The sequence below is a fragment of the Cherax quadricarinatus genome, chromosome 12 (genome assembly GCF_038502225.1).
Source record: "Cherax quadricarinatus isolate ZL_2023a chromosome 12, ASM3850222v1, whole genome shotgun sequence".
Lineage (NCBI taxonomy): Eukaryota > Metazoa > Arthropoda > Malacostraca > Decapoda > Parastacidae > Cherax > Cherax quadricarinatus.
This window is the reverse complement of record NC_091303.1, coordinates 28,699,427-28,718,583: the sequence shown is the minus strand read 5'-3', so window position 1 is coordinate 28,718,583 and position 19,157 is coordinate 28,699,427. Positions and strand designations below refer to the sequence as shown.

The window sequence follows — 19,157 nt, the reverse complement described above, 5'->3', positions numbered from 1 at the left end:
ATAAATAGCAGAGAAAAACAGTGAATTATAGTGAAATGTTTGGATGAAAGAGCAGAAGCTTCCTTACATGGCCAGTGACACAGCTACACTGACTCAGGAATGCGTGAGTCGCCAGCTGATAAGCCTCCAATATGGCCGATAAGTGAAATAATTGCCGATAACCGGAAGCTGAGAAACTGGCCAATAAGCGAGTTGGCCAATAAGCGAGTTGGCCGATAAGCGGAACGACTGATAACCGAGGGTTCACTGTATGTACATGCATTTATACATACATACATACATCAAGGTTTTTCTTCTTTTTTTTTAATAGCTCTTGTTCTTTTTTTATTTCGTCTGTTGTACATGGGGAAGTGGAAAAGAATCCTTCCTCCGTACGCCATGTGTGTCATATGAGGTGATTAAAATGATGGTAGCAATGGGCTAATAACTCCTTCTCCTGTACACATTTACTAAAAATGAGAAGAAGAAAAACTTTATAAAACTGGGATGCTTGAATGTGCAGGATGTAGAGCAGATGATAAGAAAGAGATGATTGCTAATGTTATGAATGAAAAGAAGTTGGATATCCTGGCCCTAAGCGAAACAAAGCTGAAGGGGATAGGCGAGTTTCAGTGGGGAGAAATAAATGGGATTAAGTCAGGAGTATCTGAGAAAATTAGAGCTAAGGAAGGGGTAGCAATAATGTTGAAGGATCAGTTATGGAAGGAGAAGAGGGAATATAAATCTGTAAATTCAATGATTATGTGGATTAAAATAAGCATCGGATGCAAAAAGTGGGTCTTAATAAGTGTGTATGCACCTAAAGAAGAGAGGAATGTAGAGAAGAGAGATTTTGGGAGATATTAAGCGAATGTATAGGAACCTTTGACCCAATTGAGAGAGTAATTGTAGTAGGGGACCTAAATGCTAAGAAACAGTAGAGAAGGTGTGGTAGGTAAGTTTGGGGTGCCAGGTGTAAATGATAATGGGAGCCCTTTGATTGAACTATGTATAGATAGGGGTTTAATTATACATAATACATATTTTAAGAAAAAGAGGATAAATAAGTATATAAGATATGATGTAGGGCATAATGACAGTAGTTTGTTGGACTACGTATAGGTAGAAAAAAGACTGTTGAATAGAGGGGCCACAAATATATCAGATCACATTTTCGTTGTAGCTACAGTGAGAGTAAAAGGTAGATGGGATACAAGGAAAATAGAAGCAGCAAGTAAGAGAGAGGTGAAGGTTTATAAACTAAAAGAGGAGGCAGTTAGAGTAAGATATAAACAGCTATTGGAGGATAGATGGGCTAGTGAGAGTATAGGTAATGGGGTAGATTTAAGAATGTAGTGTTAGAGTGTTCAGCAGAAGTTTGTGCTTAAAGGAAAGTGGGTGCAGGAGGGAAGAAGAGCAATTGGTGGAATAATGATGTAAAGAGAGTAGTAAGGGAGGAAAAGTTAGCATATGAGAGGTTTTTACAAAGTAGAAGTGGTGCAAGGAAGGAAGAGTATATGGAGAGAAAAAGAAAGGTAAAGAGAGTGATGAAGCAATGTAAAAGAGAGCAAATGAGAGAGTAGGTGAGGTGTTATCAACAAATTTTGGTGAAAATAAGAAAAAGTTTTGGAGTGAGATTAACAAGTTGAGGAAGCCTAGGGAACATATTGATTTGACAGTTAAAAATAGGAGAGTTATTAAATGGAGAGTTAGAGGTATCGGGAAGATGGAGGGAATATTTTAAGGAATTGTTAAATGTTGAGGAAGATAGGGAAGCTGTGATTTCATGTATAGGGCAAGGAGGAATAACATCTTGTAGGAGTGAGGAAGAGCCAGTTGTGAGTGTGGAGGAAGTTTGTGAGGCAGTGGGTAGAATGAAAGGGGGTAAGGCAGCTGGGATTGATGGGATAAAGATAGAAATGTTAAAAGCAGGTGGGGATATAGTTTTGGAGTGGTTGGTGCTATTATTTAATAAATGTATGGAAGAGGATGAGATACCTAGGGATTGGCAGACAGCATGCATAATTCCTTTGTATAAAGGCAAAGGGGCAAAAGAGAATGCAAAAATTATAGGGGAATAAGTCTGTTGAGTATACCTGGTAAAGTGTATGATGGAGTCCTTATTGAAAGAATTAAGAGTAAGACAGAGAGTAGGATAGCAGATGATCAAGGAGGCTTTAGGAAAGGTAGGGGTGTGTAGACCAAGTGTTTACAATGAAACATATAGGTGAAGAGTATTTAGATAAGGGTAAAGAGGTTTTTGTGGCATTTGTGGATTTGGACAAGGCGTATGACAGGTTGGATAGGGGGGCAGTATGGCAGATGTTGCAGGTGTATGGAATAGGAGGTAGATTACTGAAAGCAGTGAAGAGTTTTTACGAGGATAGTGAGGCTCAGGTTAGAGTATGTAGGAGAGAGGGAGATTATTTCCTAGTAAAAGTAGGTCTTAGACAAGGATGTGTGATGTCACCATGGTTGTTCAATATATTTATAGATGGGGTTGTAAGAGAAGTGAATGTTAGGGACTTGGAAAGAGGTGTGGGGTTAAAAGATAAAAAATCAAATACAAAGTGGGAGTTGTCACAGTTGCTCTTTGCTGGTGACACTGTGCTTTTGGGAGATTCTGAAGAGAAGTTTCAGAGGTTGGTGGATGAATTTGGTAGGGTATGTAACAGAAGAAAATTAAAAGTGAATATAGAGAAGAGTAAGGTGATAAGGATAGCAAAAAGATTAGGTGATGAAAGGTTGGATATTAGATTGGAGGGAGAGATTATGGAGGAGGTGAACATATTCAGATATTTGGGAGTGGACATGACAGCAGATGGGTCTAGGAAGGATGAGGTGAATCATAGAATTGATGAGAAAAGGGTGAATGGTGCATTTAGGAGTCTGTGGAGACAAAGAACTTTGTCCATGGAAGCAAAGAGGGGAATGTATGAGAGTATAGTTTTACCAATGCTTTTATATGGGTGTGAAGCAGATGTGATGAATGTTGCAGTGAAGAGAAGGCTGGAGGCAGTGGAGATGTCATGTGTGAGGGCAATGTGTGGTGTGAATATAATGCAGAAAATTCATAATTTGGAAATTAGGAGGGGGTGCAGGTTTACCAAAACTATTATCCAGTGGGCTGAGGTGGTTTGGACATATAGAGAGAATGGAACTTAACAGAATGACTTTGAGAGTGTATAAATCTGTAGTGGAAGGAAGGCGGGGTAGGGGTCGGCTGAGGAAAGGTTGAAGGGGGGGGGGTAAAGGAGGTTTTGTGTGCGAGGGGCTTTTACTTCCAGCAAGCATGCATGAGCATATTTGATAGGAGTGAATGAAGCCAAATGGTTTTTAATACTTGACATGCTGTTGAAGTGTGAGCAAAATAGCATGTATGAATGGATTCAGGGAAACCAGCAGGCTGGACTTGAATCCTGGAAATGGGAAGTACAGTGTCTGCACTCTGAAGGAGGGGTGTTACTGTTGCAGTTTTATAACTGTAGTGTAAAGCACCCCTCTGGCAAGACAGAGCCACCCTGCCTTGGTGGGAATTGGTTTATGTGTTAATAAATAAAAAATAGTTAGGAGTGGAGAAGTTAGGTTTGAGAGCAATGTGCGGTGTGAATATTAGGATGACAATTTGGAATGTAGAAATTGGGTGACATTGTGGATGGAGTTACGAAAGGTATAATTCATTGGCCTGAGGATGGCACATAGAGAGGATGTAGAAAAACAGGAAGAAGAGGGATGGAGATGTAGTTGGGAGGGTTATTTGAATTGTGATGTCTGCACACTTTTGTCAAGACAGCTATTGAATGAGTGGTGGTAAATGTGTTTTGTTTTTTGGGGTCACCCTGCCTTGGTGGGAGATGGCTGGTGTGTTAAAAAAGTTGACTTTTTGTTGATTGTGGCATATCTTTGCCCATCCACTCATTATCAGTACATGACTGTTTAGTATGCCTTTTAATCTTTTCTCTGTGGTATTAACATTCCTGTCTCTAACATCACCTTAGCAGTGGTCATCCAGTTTCTCCTAAAGTCATTCCACCTTGGTAATGCTATTAAAACAGTTTGGATTTGCAAATGTGTTCTTGAAAAGCATCTATCTTAGGCATCTTCCTTCATGATGACCTCTTTTACTAGACCATTGCAACAGTGTTCTTACATCATTCTTGCTCCTTGTCGATCATTTAGAAGTCGTCTCTTTAGGTGGTTTTTAAACTACCTTGGGGACCAACCAGCAGTCAGTTCAGAGCCAACGCAATGGCAGTACACCTCCCAGAAGGCAGTCTTTCTACTTCCTCTCAGCTCAGTCTTCTAAGTCAACATTCTTCAAGCTCTAAAGCATGCCAAAGGATTCATAGAGTTCAGTGTTGTGAGTCCTTGCATCACTCTTACTTCCCTTTGAGGCTTCCTCCTTAAGAACAGGCATGTACACAGTTCAAGCACCTCGTTCTCATCAGCTTGGTCGAGAGCATCCTGACATCTTTGTTCTTAGCCTTGTGGAGGCCCTGTGGGAGACTGCTTTACCTCCCAGAATTTTATTCCTTTATCTTACTGCATGCTGGTGTGGGCCTAACTGAAGGCTGAGTATGGAGGTTCTGTTGTATATCAGTCTTACATGATCTGTATGTGTCTGACAGAATCATGCCCCATTTTTGGGGGGGTTCATCCTTTCAGTCAACAGCTGCCTCTTTTATCATGGATACAGGTCGGATGATTCCAAGCAAGCTTCCTTCCTCCCACCTCCGGGGGGGGGGGTAAAAACCTGTTTTGAAACATCCATGGTTTCTGCCACCTTCCCCAGCTCTGGTGTTTCAGCTGACAGCTGGATTCCAGTGCTCTCAAGGAAGCACTGGAGAGTGATGTCGATCATAATAAGCAAACAACATCTGGTAACCAAAGGTGAAGAAGGTTGTTATTAAGCACATAGCATGTCTGTAGATCTTGTTGGGGTCTAGAAAGGTGAGTATCGGCATGAATGAGATGCAGCATATTCCAAGTGGGACCCCAGGACTCACAGCAGAAACACATCTTTTGTTAAGGGCAAAATGAAATTTGGATATTTATAAAAAAGTAGAGTACAGCACACAGTAAAATTTTGCAAATTACAAAGCCATAGATATTGTTCCAAAAGTAAACTTGTGTTCTAGTGTGAAGAACAATACTGGTGACCTGCAGAACTTTGATTTCATTTACACAAAAACTACAGTACCTCCCATGTTGGAGATGATGTCAAGATATTTTTTTTTTTCTGTGCACTATTTCTTACCATCTTTTTCAGGATACCTAGAAAGCCGCTCTTCTCTTGATATTCTGGATATTGAGAAATCATTGGATCACTTGTGCAGTTCAGTAAATATCAAGGACTGTCAAGTGGATCCAGGACAGTTGCAGAACCTTCAACCATTACTGCAGTTTGCAGCTGACCTCGCACTTTTTATTCTTTTCATGCTGGCCCAGAATAGTAAGGTAAGCATCTTAATTTAACTGTGTAGATATTGTACAGTATTTGGGTCCTGTGCTTAAAGTCATGTAAGTTGCAAACAGTGACCTATTTAGCAAATAATCTTGTTGAAAAAATCATACCAAATTCATTCTTTAAGTGTCTAGCATTAAAAAAAATATGAAAGAAGTGGATTTGTTGATTGCATTTATTGAGATTTTTAAGAAAGCTTTTGGTAAGAGTTTCCAATAAAAGACCATTTTGGAAACTAGAAGACATAGGAGGAATAAAGGGAAAACTATTGCATTGGAGAAGAGATTTTTTGTTTGAAAGAAAATTGCTAATGTAACCTAACGCAATTGAAAAATTGCAACTATAAACTGATCTGCATGAAAAACTCCAAGCTTACAAGTGTGAAAAAAAAAAAATCACCATGGAATTGAGTTACATGCAAAATCTTGGATGGCTACACAGCCCAATCTGTGCCAGATTGGCCAGTAGGGCCAGTCAGGCACAGACTGGGGAGGATGCCCATCATTACTCCTTGCTCTAACACATCAAGGAAGTGTAATATAGGAGAGGCCTGAGGGACATGATTAATGAACAAAGGAAATGTTGTTTTAGTGCCAGGAATGTCTGCATTGTTTATTTGGCACTCTATTTTTAAATTGGTATTTTTATAATTTTGTGTAAAAGTGGCCAAATGACTGACTTATAAGGTACAGTAGACCATCATTTAGCACAAGTTTATTTGGCACAATTTGGGTATAGCACGATTGAAGAATTGCGGCACAATTTTATGTAACACGTAAAATTAATTAAACACGGTTCAGTTTGCAGGAAGGAAAAAAAAAATCACTTTTCCTCAAGCAACTGCCTTGTTGTGGATCAGCTTGGGAGACCTCCCGCTATCCCCTGCCATCCCCCGACATCATCCCAGCATTCATAGTTCATACGTGCCCAGTCTTTCTCTGCTACAAGCTAGCTGTGTTTGTGAATTGTGTTTTGATCTTTTAATTACTATATCTTGTATCTGCCAAGCAATCATGACAGGAGAAGGAGTTATTAGCCCATTGCTACCATCATTTTAGTCACCTCATATGACACACATGGCGTACGGAGGAAGGATTCTTTTCCACTTCCCCATGGACAACAGACGAAATAAAAAAGAACAAGAGCTATTAAAAAAAAAGAAGAAAAACCTTGATGTATGTATGTATGTATAAATGCATGTACATACAGTGAACCCTCGGTTATCAGTCGTTCCGCTTATCGGCCAACTCACTTATTGGCCAGTTTCTCAGCTTCCGGTTATCTGCAATTATTTCACTTATCGGCCATATTGGAGGCTTATCAGCTGGCGACTCACGCATTCCTGAGTCAGTGTAGCTGTGTCACTGGCCATGTAAGGAAGCTTCTGCTCTTTCATCCAAACATTTCACTATAATTCACTGTTTTTCTCTGCTATTTATTAAGTGCAACTGCAAAATAAGTCAGCATGGCCCCAAAAAAAAGTTCCTAGTAAAGTTCCTGTGGTAAAGAAAGTTAGAAACACAATGGAATTTAAGAGAGAAGTGATTGAAAAATTTGAGAGTGGTATGCGAGTGCTGGAACTTGCCAGGATGTATGGGAAAAACAAATCTACCATCACTTCCATCCTAGAAAAGAAAGAAGAAATCAAGGAAGCTGATGTTGCGAAAGGAGTAAATGTGATAACGAAACATAGGTCACCAATGATGGAAGATATGGAAAAGTTATTATTGTTGTGGATCAGGGAAAAACAATTAGCGGGAGATAGTGTTGTGGAGTCAGTGATCTGTGAGAAAGCAAAGTAGTTGCATGAGGATCTTGCAAAGAAAATGCCTGGAACAAGTGATGCTGTTAGTGAATTTAGGGCCAGCAAAGGCTGGTATGAGAGATTTAACCCCTTGACTGTCGCAACCCCCAATCCTGAGATGTCTCCTGGTGTCGCAAAATTTTAAAAAAAAAAAAAAAAAAAAAAAAAAAAATCTTATGAAATGATAGAGAGAGAATCTTTTCCTGATTGTAATGACACCAAAAAAAAAACGAAATTTGATGGAAAACTGATGGAATTACGCTCTCGCGAAGTTAGCGACCTCAGCAATATTTACAAATCGGCGATTTCGCCCACTTTGAGCCCTATTTTCAGCTAAGTCCATTATTCCAGTCGACCAAACTCATAGCTATTTCTTTAGAACTCCCTTTTTGCTATCGATTGAGTACAAGAGACTGCCATTTACCGATTTCAAATACCCAATAACGTGGTCAGAAATCTGCAATTTGGCCAATTTCGCTAAAATTAAAAAATATGACAATTTCAATGCAGACATTCCTGGCTCTACAATAACATTTTCTTTGTTCATCAGTCACATCTCCAGGCCCCTCTGATATTACTCTTGCTTTCTATTTTGAATTTTTATTCAAACAAAAAATACAAGATTTACTGTTATACAAACTACTGCAATACTGTAATAATTGTATAAATAATGTCAACCCATTCATAACTGCATATTAGAATGGCTACTTCGACATTTATTGGAAAATGACAACATTTGTTTACTTCTGAACATCGGCAAAAATCAAACATTTTCCCTACTCTGAGCTCCATTTCAAGGTTCTTTTCATAGTAAAACCAATCAACATCACCTCTACTTCTATAACATGTTTTCCATTCTATCAAATGAGACCAAGAAAACAAGAATACAACCATAAATACTATACGAAAATAGACCACAAAGTCGGCATTTTAATTAAAAAAAAAAGGTCGGAGTTTTTTTTTCTCAATATACAGTAGGGCCCCACTTATACGGCGGGTTAGGTTCCAGGCTGTCGCCGGAAAGCAGGCATCACCGGAAGGCATAACTCCATTTTTTTCCATTTATAAATGCATATATATGCCAGACAACAAGTTTACACTAAATTATATTAAGTTAGTAATAGAACCAGGCATTAAAAACACACAAAGTAAAATACAGTCACAGTAAATTCATTACTTATCTTAAAGTATTTGTAATCTTAATGTAGGGAGAGAGGTGAGTAGTACTTATTTGTAGGAAGTCAGGTGCAGGTAGCCCAGGTGTAGGTAGCACTGGCTCCCCGTCTCATACTTAATATACAATATTTAAAACATCCCAGAGAGGTAAAATGCACATACAGTACACTCATTATTTACCTTAAAATATGTGTAGTCTTAATATAGGAAGAGAGGTGAGTAGTATTTATTTGTATAAAGTCAGTGTAGGTAGCCGGTAGGTGTAGCCTGCCTGGGCTATACCTACCGGCTACCTACACTGTGGCCCAGAGCCATATTATTAACATCGACATGCCTTGTTCACTGAATTTAATCATTTCTAACAACTACCTTTAGATGCCATCATAAACGAAGGTAGAAGTAATGAATAATTCATGCCAAAAATTGTAAACAAAAGCGGAGTGAGGGAGTGGCTGGGCCAAACGCAGATTCATACACGTTTTCTCTGATGGCTGAGCAGAGAAAACGTAATGTTGTCCCTCCACCCGGCTCCACAAGTATTATTATCAGAGCATATAAAATATGCAATAAATGCCAGACAACAAGTTTACACTAACTTATATTAAGTTAGCAATAGAAATAGGCATTAAAAACACAATAGAAGGTAAGATACACACAGTGTGTGGCAGGGTGTTTATTGAATAAAATCAAAATGGCACACCATCATCCTCTAACTTGGCACTTAATGCAAGAGGCTTACGACTTATCTTTTTATTACAGCTAACCTTAGACGCCATCGTCAATGAGAGCCAACTAGTTAACCCTTTCAGGGTCCGTCCCGTAGATCTACGGCTGGTCGGTGAGTGTCCAAACCGTAGATCTACGCCAAAATTCTAGCGCCGTCAAATTTAGCGCGAAAGCGCTCATAGGCCTACATATGAGAGAATGGGTCTGCGCCGTGGGTGTGCGCCGTAAACAAAAAATCTAGGCGCCTGCATAGCATTGTGGGAACGCCGGCTCAGTCACCCTTGTTCACCATGCCTCGTCGCAAGTCAGCTCTCACTCCCCGGAAAATTGGGACTCTCCTCTTCCTGTCTGATAGTTCTGACACTGATGGAAGTGGAAATGAAGACGAATTCTACGGCTTTGATAAGTTAGTGACCGAAAATAATGACCAGGATATCGATAATAGTGCAGAAAACCCCGACGATCCTCGACCTTCTACCTCTGGTGTGGGCACTCGTGACTCACGGTCGGGTGTTCCTAAACGTAAGAGAAAACTAATATTTTCCCGTGGCCTGGCCTCTGACTTCAGTAATGACGATGATTCTGACGTGGATTGTGATTTTATTGCGCTCGACGATCATTCGAGTAGTGATAGTGAGGAAACATATTCACCAGTGAAGCGTCGGTATGTTCGCCGCCGCATGCGCTCGGGTAGTGTACCCTATGCTGTGCCCAGGGGAGGAGTTCATCCCGGAGTACATCCCGGAGTACATCCCGTGGCCCTACACCCGTTTTAGGTAGTGATAGTGAGGATGATGTGGCTACACTTGGCATGGATGGGCCACAGACATCAGTGGATGGTGTTAGTGGGGCTGGTGGTGGTAGTGGCACCGCCATGCGTGACTCGCTGTGCCACGCGGGAACCCACGCTGCTGACTCGTCAGTTCAAGGACAAAGCGGAGCGTCACCCACCAGCCCGCCACAACCACCCGTACAACCAGCCTATGATGTCCAGTATCCACCAGCAAACCGTATCTGGGATTGGCAGCAAAATCCCAATTTTGTTCCCAGCCCTCACCACTTTGATGACTCGCAAAGTGGAATTCTACCTACCTGTCCCCTTGGAACCACGGCCAATGAACTGGAATTCTTTGAATTATTCTTTGACCAGCCATTGATGGAAATTATTGTCAGGGAAAGTAATAAGTATTTTCAGTACACCATGGCAAATACGATCTTATCACCACAGTCAAGACTACACAGGTGGAAAGAGACGACTGTTGCAGAAATGTATTTGCTTTTTGCAACAATAATGCTTATGCCTCACGTCTATAAGCATAATATAAAAGCATACTGGTCCACAGATCGGCTAATTTGTACCCCATCCTTCAGTGAAATAATACCAGTGAACAGGTTTATCTTACTGTTACGTATGTTGCACTTCTCTGACAAAACCAGGCCTGACAGAAGTGACAGGTTATACAAGATTAGAAATGTTTTCATGTATCTCAAACAAAAGTTCAGGATATACTTTTATCCATTCAAGAATCTTGTAATTGACGAGTCTTTGATTTTGTTCAAAGGTAGACTGTCATTCAAGCAGTATATACCGAGCAAGAGGAACCGCTTTGGTATAAAATTGTTTGTACTCTGTGATTGTGACAGTGGCCTGGTGTTGGATATTGTTGTATACACGGGTAGTAAAACATTGAAAGATACCAAGATGTTATTGGGTATATCAGGTGACGTAGTGAGAAACATGATGGCACCTTATCTTGGTAAGGGCCATACATTATATACCGATAACTGGTACACAAGCCCATTACTCAGTGATTTCATGCGAGTGAACAAGACAGATGTGTGTGGCACAGTGCGTTCTAATCGTAAACATATGCCCAGGCTCAATGCAGGTGTTCGTGGTGATGACGTGCAGGTGTTTACTGCCAATGACATCATGGCATTACGGTGGCATGACAAACGAGATGTCACATTGTTGACAACCATTCACCGTAATGAAATGCAAGACAGTGGCAAAGTTGATCGAGTGACTAATGAACGTATTCGAAAACCAGTGACAGTGATTGATTATACACAAAACATGCGCTTGGTTGACAAGTGTGACATGCAGATTGGTTTTGTTGACTGTGTTCGTAAGAGTTACAAGTGGTACATGAAACTTTTCTTCCATCTCATGGACATTTCAATGCTGAATGCATATAATATGTACCAAATAAAGACTGGTAACAGACCACCGTATGGTGAATTTTGTTTGTCTGTTGTCAGACAACTCATAATGAAGTACCAGGTAACAACACCTGCAATACAACATGGTCCTCGAATTCATCACAATATACCCAAGCGTTTGAGAAGAGAAGGTGATCATTTCATAATACAGCTTCCTTCAACTCAAAAGAAATTTGCTCAGAAGAGATGCATTGTCTGTGCACAAACAAAACGACGGCAACAAAGACGCAAAGACACTCGGTTTATGTGTGAGGAATGTAAGGTGCCTCTGTGCATGGTGCCTTGTTTCAAGGAGTTCCACAAGCTCCAGCAGTTCTAAAACCATGTCCAGTGATTGTAAATATGTAAATATATGATAGAACATTAGTATTATACAATATTTGTGCATGTTTATTGTAATAAACAACAGTGGTAAACAATAATATGATAATAACTTTAGTGCGGTTATTGTGTTCAATACAGTGAGTATATATATATCAATTATATACAGTATTGGTCTCTCAGGCCCCAAATGTTAGTAGGAATAGAAAAAAATTGGAAAAGAAAAGAAAAAACAACTAAAACAACAAAATAATATAATACGCGTATGTGGAATTCGTCGATGTTGCCGCCACCACATCATTTTCTACAAACTTCTTGGCACTGTATCTCGGTAAGTACTGATCAGATTCTAATTTTTTTTGTTTTATTACCTTCACAAAAATATGCTCTTTAATTCTGTAAGAAAAAATAATTTTTTTTTTTTTTTTTTTTTCAAAATTTCTTGGACACTGGTGCGTGACTTCAGATTTTGGCCTTGGACCCTGAAAGGGTTAATGAAAGAGTAAACGAGAGAGAGAACGAGATACAGAGTTGAGACAATGTAAGAACACAAACTGAACAGGTAGTGGACGATCACTTGGTCAGGCGAAATAAATGCGTATTAATATGTGTCTACTTTTAGTTCATTCACGTCCATTTGTAAGAGTTTGTAAAACATTTACCTCAATATTTTTTTTTATTTTAATAATAATTACCTCACAATACAAATACTCTTACATTGTGTACAAGTTGTACAAGTTAGTTCAGAATAAACAAACAGCAACACACCATTTTTAGAGTGAATGAAGATAATAATAATAATAATAATAATAATAATAATAATAATAATAATATTATTATTATTATTATTATTATTATTATTAATAATAATATTAAATAATATTATTATTATTAATAATAATAAATATTAATTATTATTATTATTAATAATAATAATGAATAATATTATTATTACTATTAATATTATTAATTATAAAAAGCACTAAACCCACAAGGGTCGTGAATTGCTGTATATAGAGTAAAGGCATACGAAAAGAATATTTTTCTACTGGTATCCCCCAGTTTGACTAGAGAAAACATAATTCTTCCGACACTATCTACACAGCTGCTTTGTAAACAAATCTCATATTTACATAAATTTTTATTGAGTGTATGTATTATGTTTATATGCTATGTAATGGGTTTCATATATAATTTTGAAGAAAATATCATAGATGGATTAATGAAAATGCCTATATTAATGTAAAATAAGACATTTAGTGTGCCCAAGAGTGATTATTATTACGTAGTATTGGCGTCATGAGTAGAGAGAGACTTAGCGATTTTAATGTGTACCTGCACACCAGCACAGTGTGTAAGTATATTTAGGTACAGGTACACATAAGTATAATTATCAGAGTACATATAAAATATGCAGTAACTTTAAAACACTTGAAATTTTGGAAAGTTTCCTGACATAATAGATGTGGTCACGGAAAATGTAAACAAACCGGGTGGGGGGCGCCGTATTTAAAAGACCGCTTGCCGTATAGCAAATTTTGGTCATAATTTGACATCGCCAGTATTAGCAGAACGCCGTAAATGCAAGGGTTCTAAAGGAATGTAAAGAGGAGCTTAGCACACCTTTGGCTAATCTTTTCAACATATCACTACAAACTGGCATGGTGCCAGATAAGTGGAAAATGGCAAATGTGATACCTATTTTTAAAACAGGTGACAGGTCCTTAGCTTCGAACTATAGACCAATAAGCCTAACCTCCATAGTGGGAAAATTTATGGAATCAATAATTGCCGAGGCAGTTCGTAGCCACCTTGAAAAGCATAAATTAATCAACGAATCTCAGCATGGTTTTACAAAGGGGCGTTCCTGCCTTACGAATTTATTAACTTTTTTCACTAAGGTATTTGAGGAGGTAGATCATGGTAATGAATATGATATTGTGTATATGGACTTCAGTAAGGCTTTTGACAGGGTCCCACATCAGAGACTATTGAGGAAAATTAAAGCACATGGAATAGGAGGAGAAATTTTTTCCTGGATAGAGGCATGGTTGACAAATAGGCAGCAGAGAGTTTGCATAAATGGGGAGAAATCAGAGTGGGGAAGCGTTACGAGTGGTGTTCCACAGGGGTCAGTGTTGGGCCCCCTGCTGTTCACAATCTACATAAACGACATAGATGAGGGCATAAAGAGCGACATCGGCAAGTTTGCCGATGACACCAAAATAGGCCGTCGAATTCATTCTGACGAGGACATTCGAGCACTCCAGGAAGATTTGAATAGACTGATGCAGTTTACCTGGAGTTTACCTGGAGAGAGTTCCGGGGGTCAACGCCCCCGCGGCCCGGTCTGAGACCAGGCCTCCTGGTGGATCAGAGCCTGATCAACCAGGCTGTTGCTGCTGGCTGCACGCAAACCAACATACGAGCCACAGCCCGGCTGATCCGGAACTGACTTTAGGTGCTTGTCCAGTGCCAGCTTGAAGACTGCCAGGGGTCTGTTGGTAATCCCCCTTATGTGTGGTCGGAGAAGTGGCAGATGCAGTTTAATATAGACAAATGCAAAGTTCTAAATGTTGGACAGGACAATAACCATGCCACATATAAACTAAATAATGTAGATCTTAATATTACGGATTGCGAAAAAGATTTAGGAGTTCTGGTTAGCAGTAATCTGAAACCAAGACAACAGTGCATAAGTGTTCGCAATAAAGCTAATAGAATCCTTGGCTTCATATCAAGAAGCATAAATAATAGGAGTCCTCAGGTTGTTCTTCAACTCTATACATCCTTGGTTAGGCCTCATTTAGATTATGCTGCACAGTTTTGGTCACCGTATTACAGGATGGATATAAATTCTCTGGAAAATGTACAAAGGAGGATGACAAAGTTGATCCCATGTATCAGAAACCTTCCCTATGAGGATAGACTAAGGGCCCTGAATCTGCACTCTCTAGAAAGACATAGAATTAGGGGGGATATGATTGAGGTGTATAAATGGAAGACAGGAATAAATAAAGGGGATGTAAATAGTGTGCTGAAAATATCTAGCCTAGACAGGACTCACAGAAATGGTTTTAAGTTGGAAAAATTCAGATTCAGGAAGGATATGGGAAAGTACTGGTTTGGTAATAGAGTTGTGGATGAGTGGAACAAACTCCCGAGTACAGTTATAGAGGCCACAACGTTGCGTAGCTTTAAAAATAGGTTGGATAAATACATGAGTGGATGTGGGTGGGTGTGAGTTGGACCTGATAGCTTGTGCTACCAGGTCGGTTGCCGTGTTCCTCCCTTAAGTCAATGTGACCTGACCTGACGAGGTTGGGTGCATTGGCTTAAGCCGGTAGGAGACTTGGACCTGCCTCGCATGGGCCAGTAGGCCTTCTGCAGTGTTCCTTCGTTCTTATGTTCTTATGTTCTTAAACCATAGTTGGAGTGAATAAACAGAAGGATGGATGGGCAGCACAAACTATGATTCCAAGATTGACAGGTCCAGCGGTTTGCGCCTCCCATCCCTCCTCTTTATTCATTGACGGTTCTTTATTACAACTTAATCTGAGCCCATAGTTAAAATATTTAGCTGCTGTGTGGTGCCTACATCTAAAAAGAAAAAAAATGGACAGGATAGAAGAGGTCTACAAAACAGTACCTAGAGCTAAAAAAAAATTGAGAGTTGCAGTGGAACCTCAGTTATTGTTTGCCCTTGTTTTCATCAAATTCGGTTTTTGACGACTTTTTTCGTCAAAATTTTGTCACAGTTTTTGTTCATCGTCTCGGTTTTCGTAGAGTTTGGAGTGGTCCATCATAACAAATGTGTCCACCTGCCAGCTCCCACACAAAGCATCCCATGCGTTCTGAGTCAGTCTGGCTTTGTTTCTTGTCAAGTGAGTATTACCCTGCATGTTCATCTGAAACATTTCATAATAATCCATTTTTTTGTGCTTGTTTATTGAGTGCAACTGCTAAATAAACCACCATGGGGTCAAAGAAAGTTCCGAGTGCCAGCCCTTTGATAAAGAATGCGAGAAATACGATAGAATTCAATGGTAGTAGAGGGTGGTAGTGATAGTGGTAGAGGGTGGTAGCAATAGTGGTAGAGGATGGTAGTGATGGTGGTAGAGAGTGGTAGTGATGGTGGTAGAGGGTGGTAGTGGTTGTGATGGTGGTGGAGGGTGGTAGTGATTGTGGTAAAGGGTGGTAGTGATGGTGGTAGAGGGTGGTAGTGATGGTGGTAGTGATGGTGGTAGAGGGTGGCAGTGGTTGTGATGGTGGTAGACAGTCGTAGTGATTGTGGTAGTGATGGTGGTAGAGATAACCTCTCCTCCCTCTTTCCCCCTCGCCATCTTCTATACTCCAACAAAAGTCTTCAACAAAGGTGAAAGCGATGTTAAATGTACGTTTATCAATTTCATTAGTCCTTTATATTTATTTCCCATTGTTTTCTGTATGTAAAATTATAGTTATACTCTTTAAAATGTATTTTTTGTTAATACTTTTGGGTGTCTGGAATGGATTAATTGGATTTACATAATTTCTTATGGGAAATATTGCTTCAGTTTTCATCAAATTCGGTTTCGTCAGACTTTCTGGAACGAATTAATGATGAAAACCGAGGTCCCACTGTACAGTGAAAGACTGAAAATGCTGAAGATGTTCTCATTGGCTGATGGCAGGAAAAGATGTGACATGATAGCCACATATGAATTTAAATAAGGTAAAGGAGATTTATTAGTTCCTTTAATGAGTGAACAGGAGATCACTGTTGTAGAGGAAAAAAGTAAAGCTGGAAGGATACTAGAAAGTTTTTTTAAGAGTGGTGAACCTGGTACAGTCTAGTACTGGTGAACCTGGTAGAGTCTAGTACTGGTGAACCTGGTACAGTCTTGTACTGGTGATCCTGGTACAGTTTAGTACTGGTGATCCTGGTACAGTCTAGTACAGTCTAGAGTGGTGAAACATTGTAATGATTAAAAGAGAAGGTAGTACATTAAGTGCTAAAATCATTGAAATTTTTGAAAAATTGTACAGCAGATTATTTACAGAGCACTACAAACATAGCCTTGTTTCTTTAACTATGTACAGTAGGGCCCCACTTACACAGCAGGTTAGGTTGCTGTATAAGTGGAACACCATTTTCTCCACTTATAAATGCTAGATAACAAGTTTACACTAACATATAGTATTAACCCTTTCAGGGTTGGTGCCGTACTAGTACAGCTTGCACACCAGGGTTGGTGCCGTACTAGTACGGCTTGCACACCAGGGCTGGTGCCGTACTAGTACGCATAAATTCTAGCTCCTTCAAATCTAGCGAGAGAAAGCTGGTAGGCCTACATAAGAAAGAATGGGTCTAAGTGGTCAGTATGCACAGTATAAAAAAAATCCTGCAGCACACAGTGCATAATGAGAAAAAAAAAACTCCGACCATGTTTTTGCTTCAAAACTTTGACTTTGCAGTGTATTTTTGTATGCTGTTTATGGTTGTATTCTAGTTTTCCTGGTCTCATTTTATGGAATGGAAGACATATTACAGAAATTGAGATGATTTTGATTGGTTTCACAATGAAAAGTACCTTGAAATTGAGCTCAAAGTAGTAGAAATGTTCGATTTTTGCCAAAGTTCAAAAGTAAACAAATCATACCAGGTGTCCAATACACGTCAACTGGTGAGTCTAATATTCTTTCACAAGTGCGCTGATATTATTTATACCATTTCTACACTAATGCAGTAGTCTGCATAACAGTAAATCTTCTTTTTTTTTTGTGAGAATAAAAATTCAAAGTGGAAAGCAAAAGAAATGTAAGAGAGGCCTGGAGACGTGACTAATGAACAGAAATTTTTTTTATTTTAGTGCCAGGAATGTCTGTCTTGTTTACTCTGAACCCTATTTGGAAATTGTCATCTTTTGAAATTTGTGTGGAATTGGCAAAATTGCCAATTTCTGACCACTTTATTGGATAGTTGACATCGGTAAATGGGTGGTTTCTTGTACTCATTTGATAGAAAAAATGGAGTTCTAGCAAAATAGTCATGATTTTTGTCAACTGGTACATTGGAATTGGCCGGAAATAGGGCTCAAAGTGGGCAAAATCGCTGATGCGTAAACATTGTCGAGACTGATAATAATAATAATTTTGGTGTCATTATGATCGGGAAAAGATTCTCTATCATTTCATAAGAAAAATAATTTTTTTTTTTTTCGAAAAATTTCCGACCCTGAGAACAAGTTTGGGAGAGGGACTGCCGACCCTGAAAGGGTTAAGTTAGCAATAGAACTAGGCATTATCCCTTTGACTGTCACAACCCCAAATCCTGAAGTGTCTCCTGGTGTCGAAGAATATTAAAAAAAGAAAAAAAATTCTTATGAAAATGTTGAGATTAATTTTCTGATTGTTTTAATCCCCCCCCCCCCCCACACAAAAAAATTGCAGTCAGTATTTACCGAGATATAGAGGAGTAAAGTTGGCAGAAAATGAGCTGCGTATGGCAACAGCGGCGAATGCCGATCACCCGGTAAACTTTGGTTTACTTACATTTGAAGGTTTCTTGTTTTTTCACTATTTTATTTTATTTTTTCACATAACTTATGTGGCCTGTGAGACCAAAGTAAGGTGCACTGTATATATATACACTCGTTGTAGGTACAGTAGACCGTCATTTAGCACGAGTATATTTGGCACGCTTTGGGTATTGCTCGATCGAAGAATTGTAACACAATTTTATGTAACACTTCGTATAATTAATTTAACACGGTTCATTTTGTGGGAAGGGAAAAAAAAAGTTCTCCTTTGCTCAAGCGGCTGCCTTGTTGTGGAGCAGCCAGGGAGCCCTCCCGCCATCCCCTGGCACTACCCGACAACACCCCACCATCCCAGTGTTCGTAATTCATACGTGTTCAGTATTTCTCTGCTACAAGGCAGCTGTATTTGTGAATTGTGTTATGATATTTTAATTACTATATCTTGTATCTGCCAAGCAATCATGACACCCAGTAGCCATACCAGTGTTGCTGAAAGTGGCATGAAGGGGTATAAGCACTTAAGTCTTAGAATTAACTAAGAAACAAAGATACGTATTAGACAAGAGATTACCTGTAGCCATAATGAAGTGTTACTTTGTACACAGAAAAAGAGGTAAACATGAGTTTGTGTGGCTGACTTACTGAATGACTGACTGACTTACTGAGTGACTTGACTGACTTACTGAGTAACTTAACTGAGAGACTTGACTGACTTACTGAATGACTTGACTGACTTGCTGACTTGACTGACTGAATGACTTACAAATGACTTGACTGACTTACTGAGTGATTTGATTGACTTACTGAGTGACTTAACTGACTGAATGACTTACTGAGTGACTTGACTGACTTACTGAATGACTTGACTGATTTAATGAATGACTTGACTGACTTACTGAGTGACATGACTGACTTACTGAGTGACTTGACTGACATACTGGAT

The 19,157-nt window shown here is 39.3% G+C and overlaps 1 protein-coding gene across 1 annotated transcript in view; it reads left to right on the top strand.

Annotated features, from left to right (window-relative positions):
• The window catches only part of MED16 (mediator complex subunit 16), a 292,898-nt gene that overhangs the window by 141,367 nt on the left and 132,374 nt on the right, over positions 1-19,157 (top strand). The window contains exon 13 of the mRNA XM_070084299.1: positions 5,249-5,436. Within this exon, the coding sequence (XP_069940400.1) occupies positions 5,249-5,436 (188 nt within the window). The remainder of the gene's footprint in view (positions 1-5,248; positions 5,437-19,157) is intronic.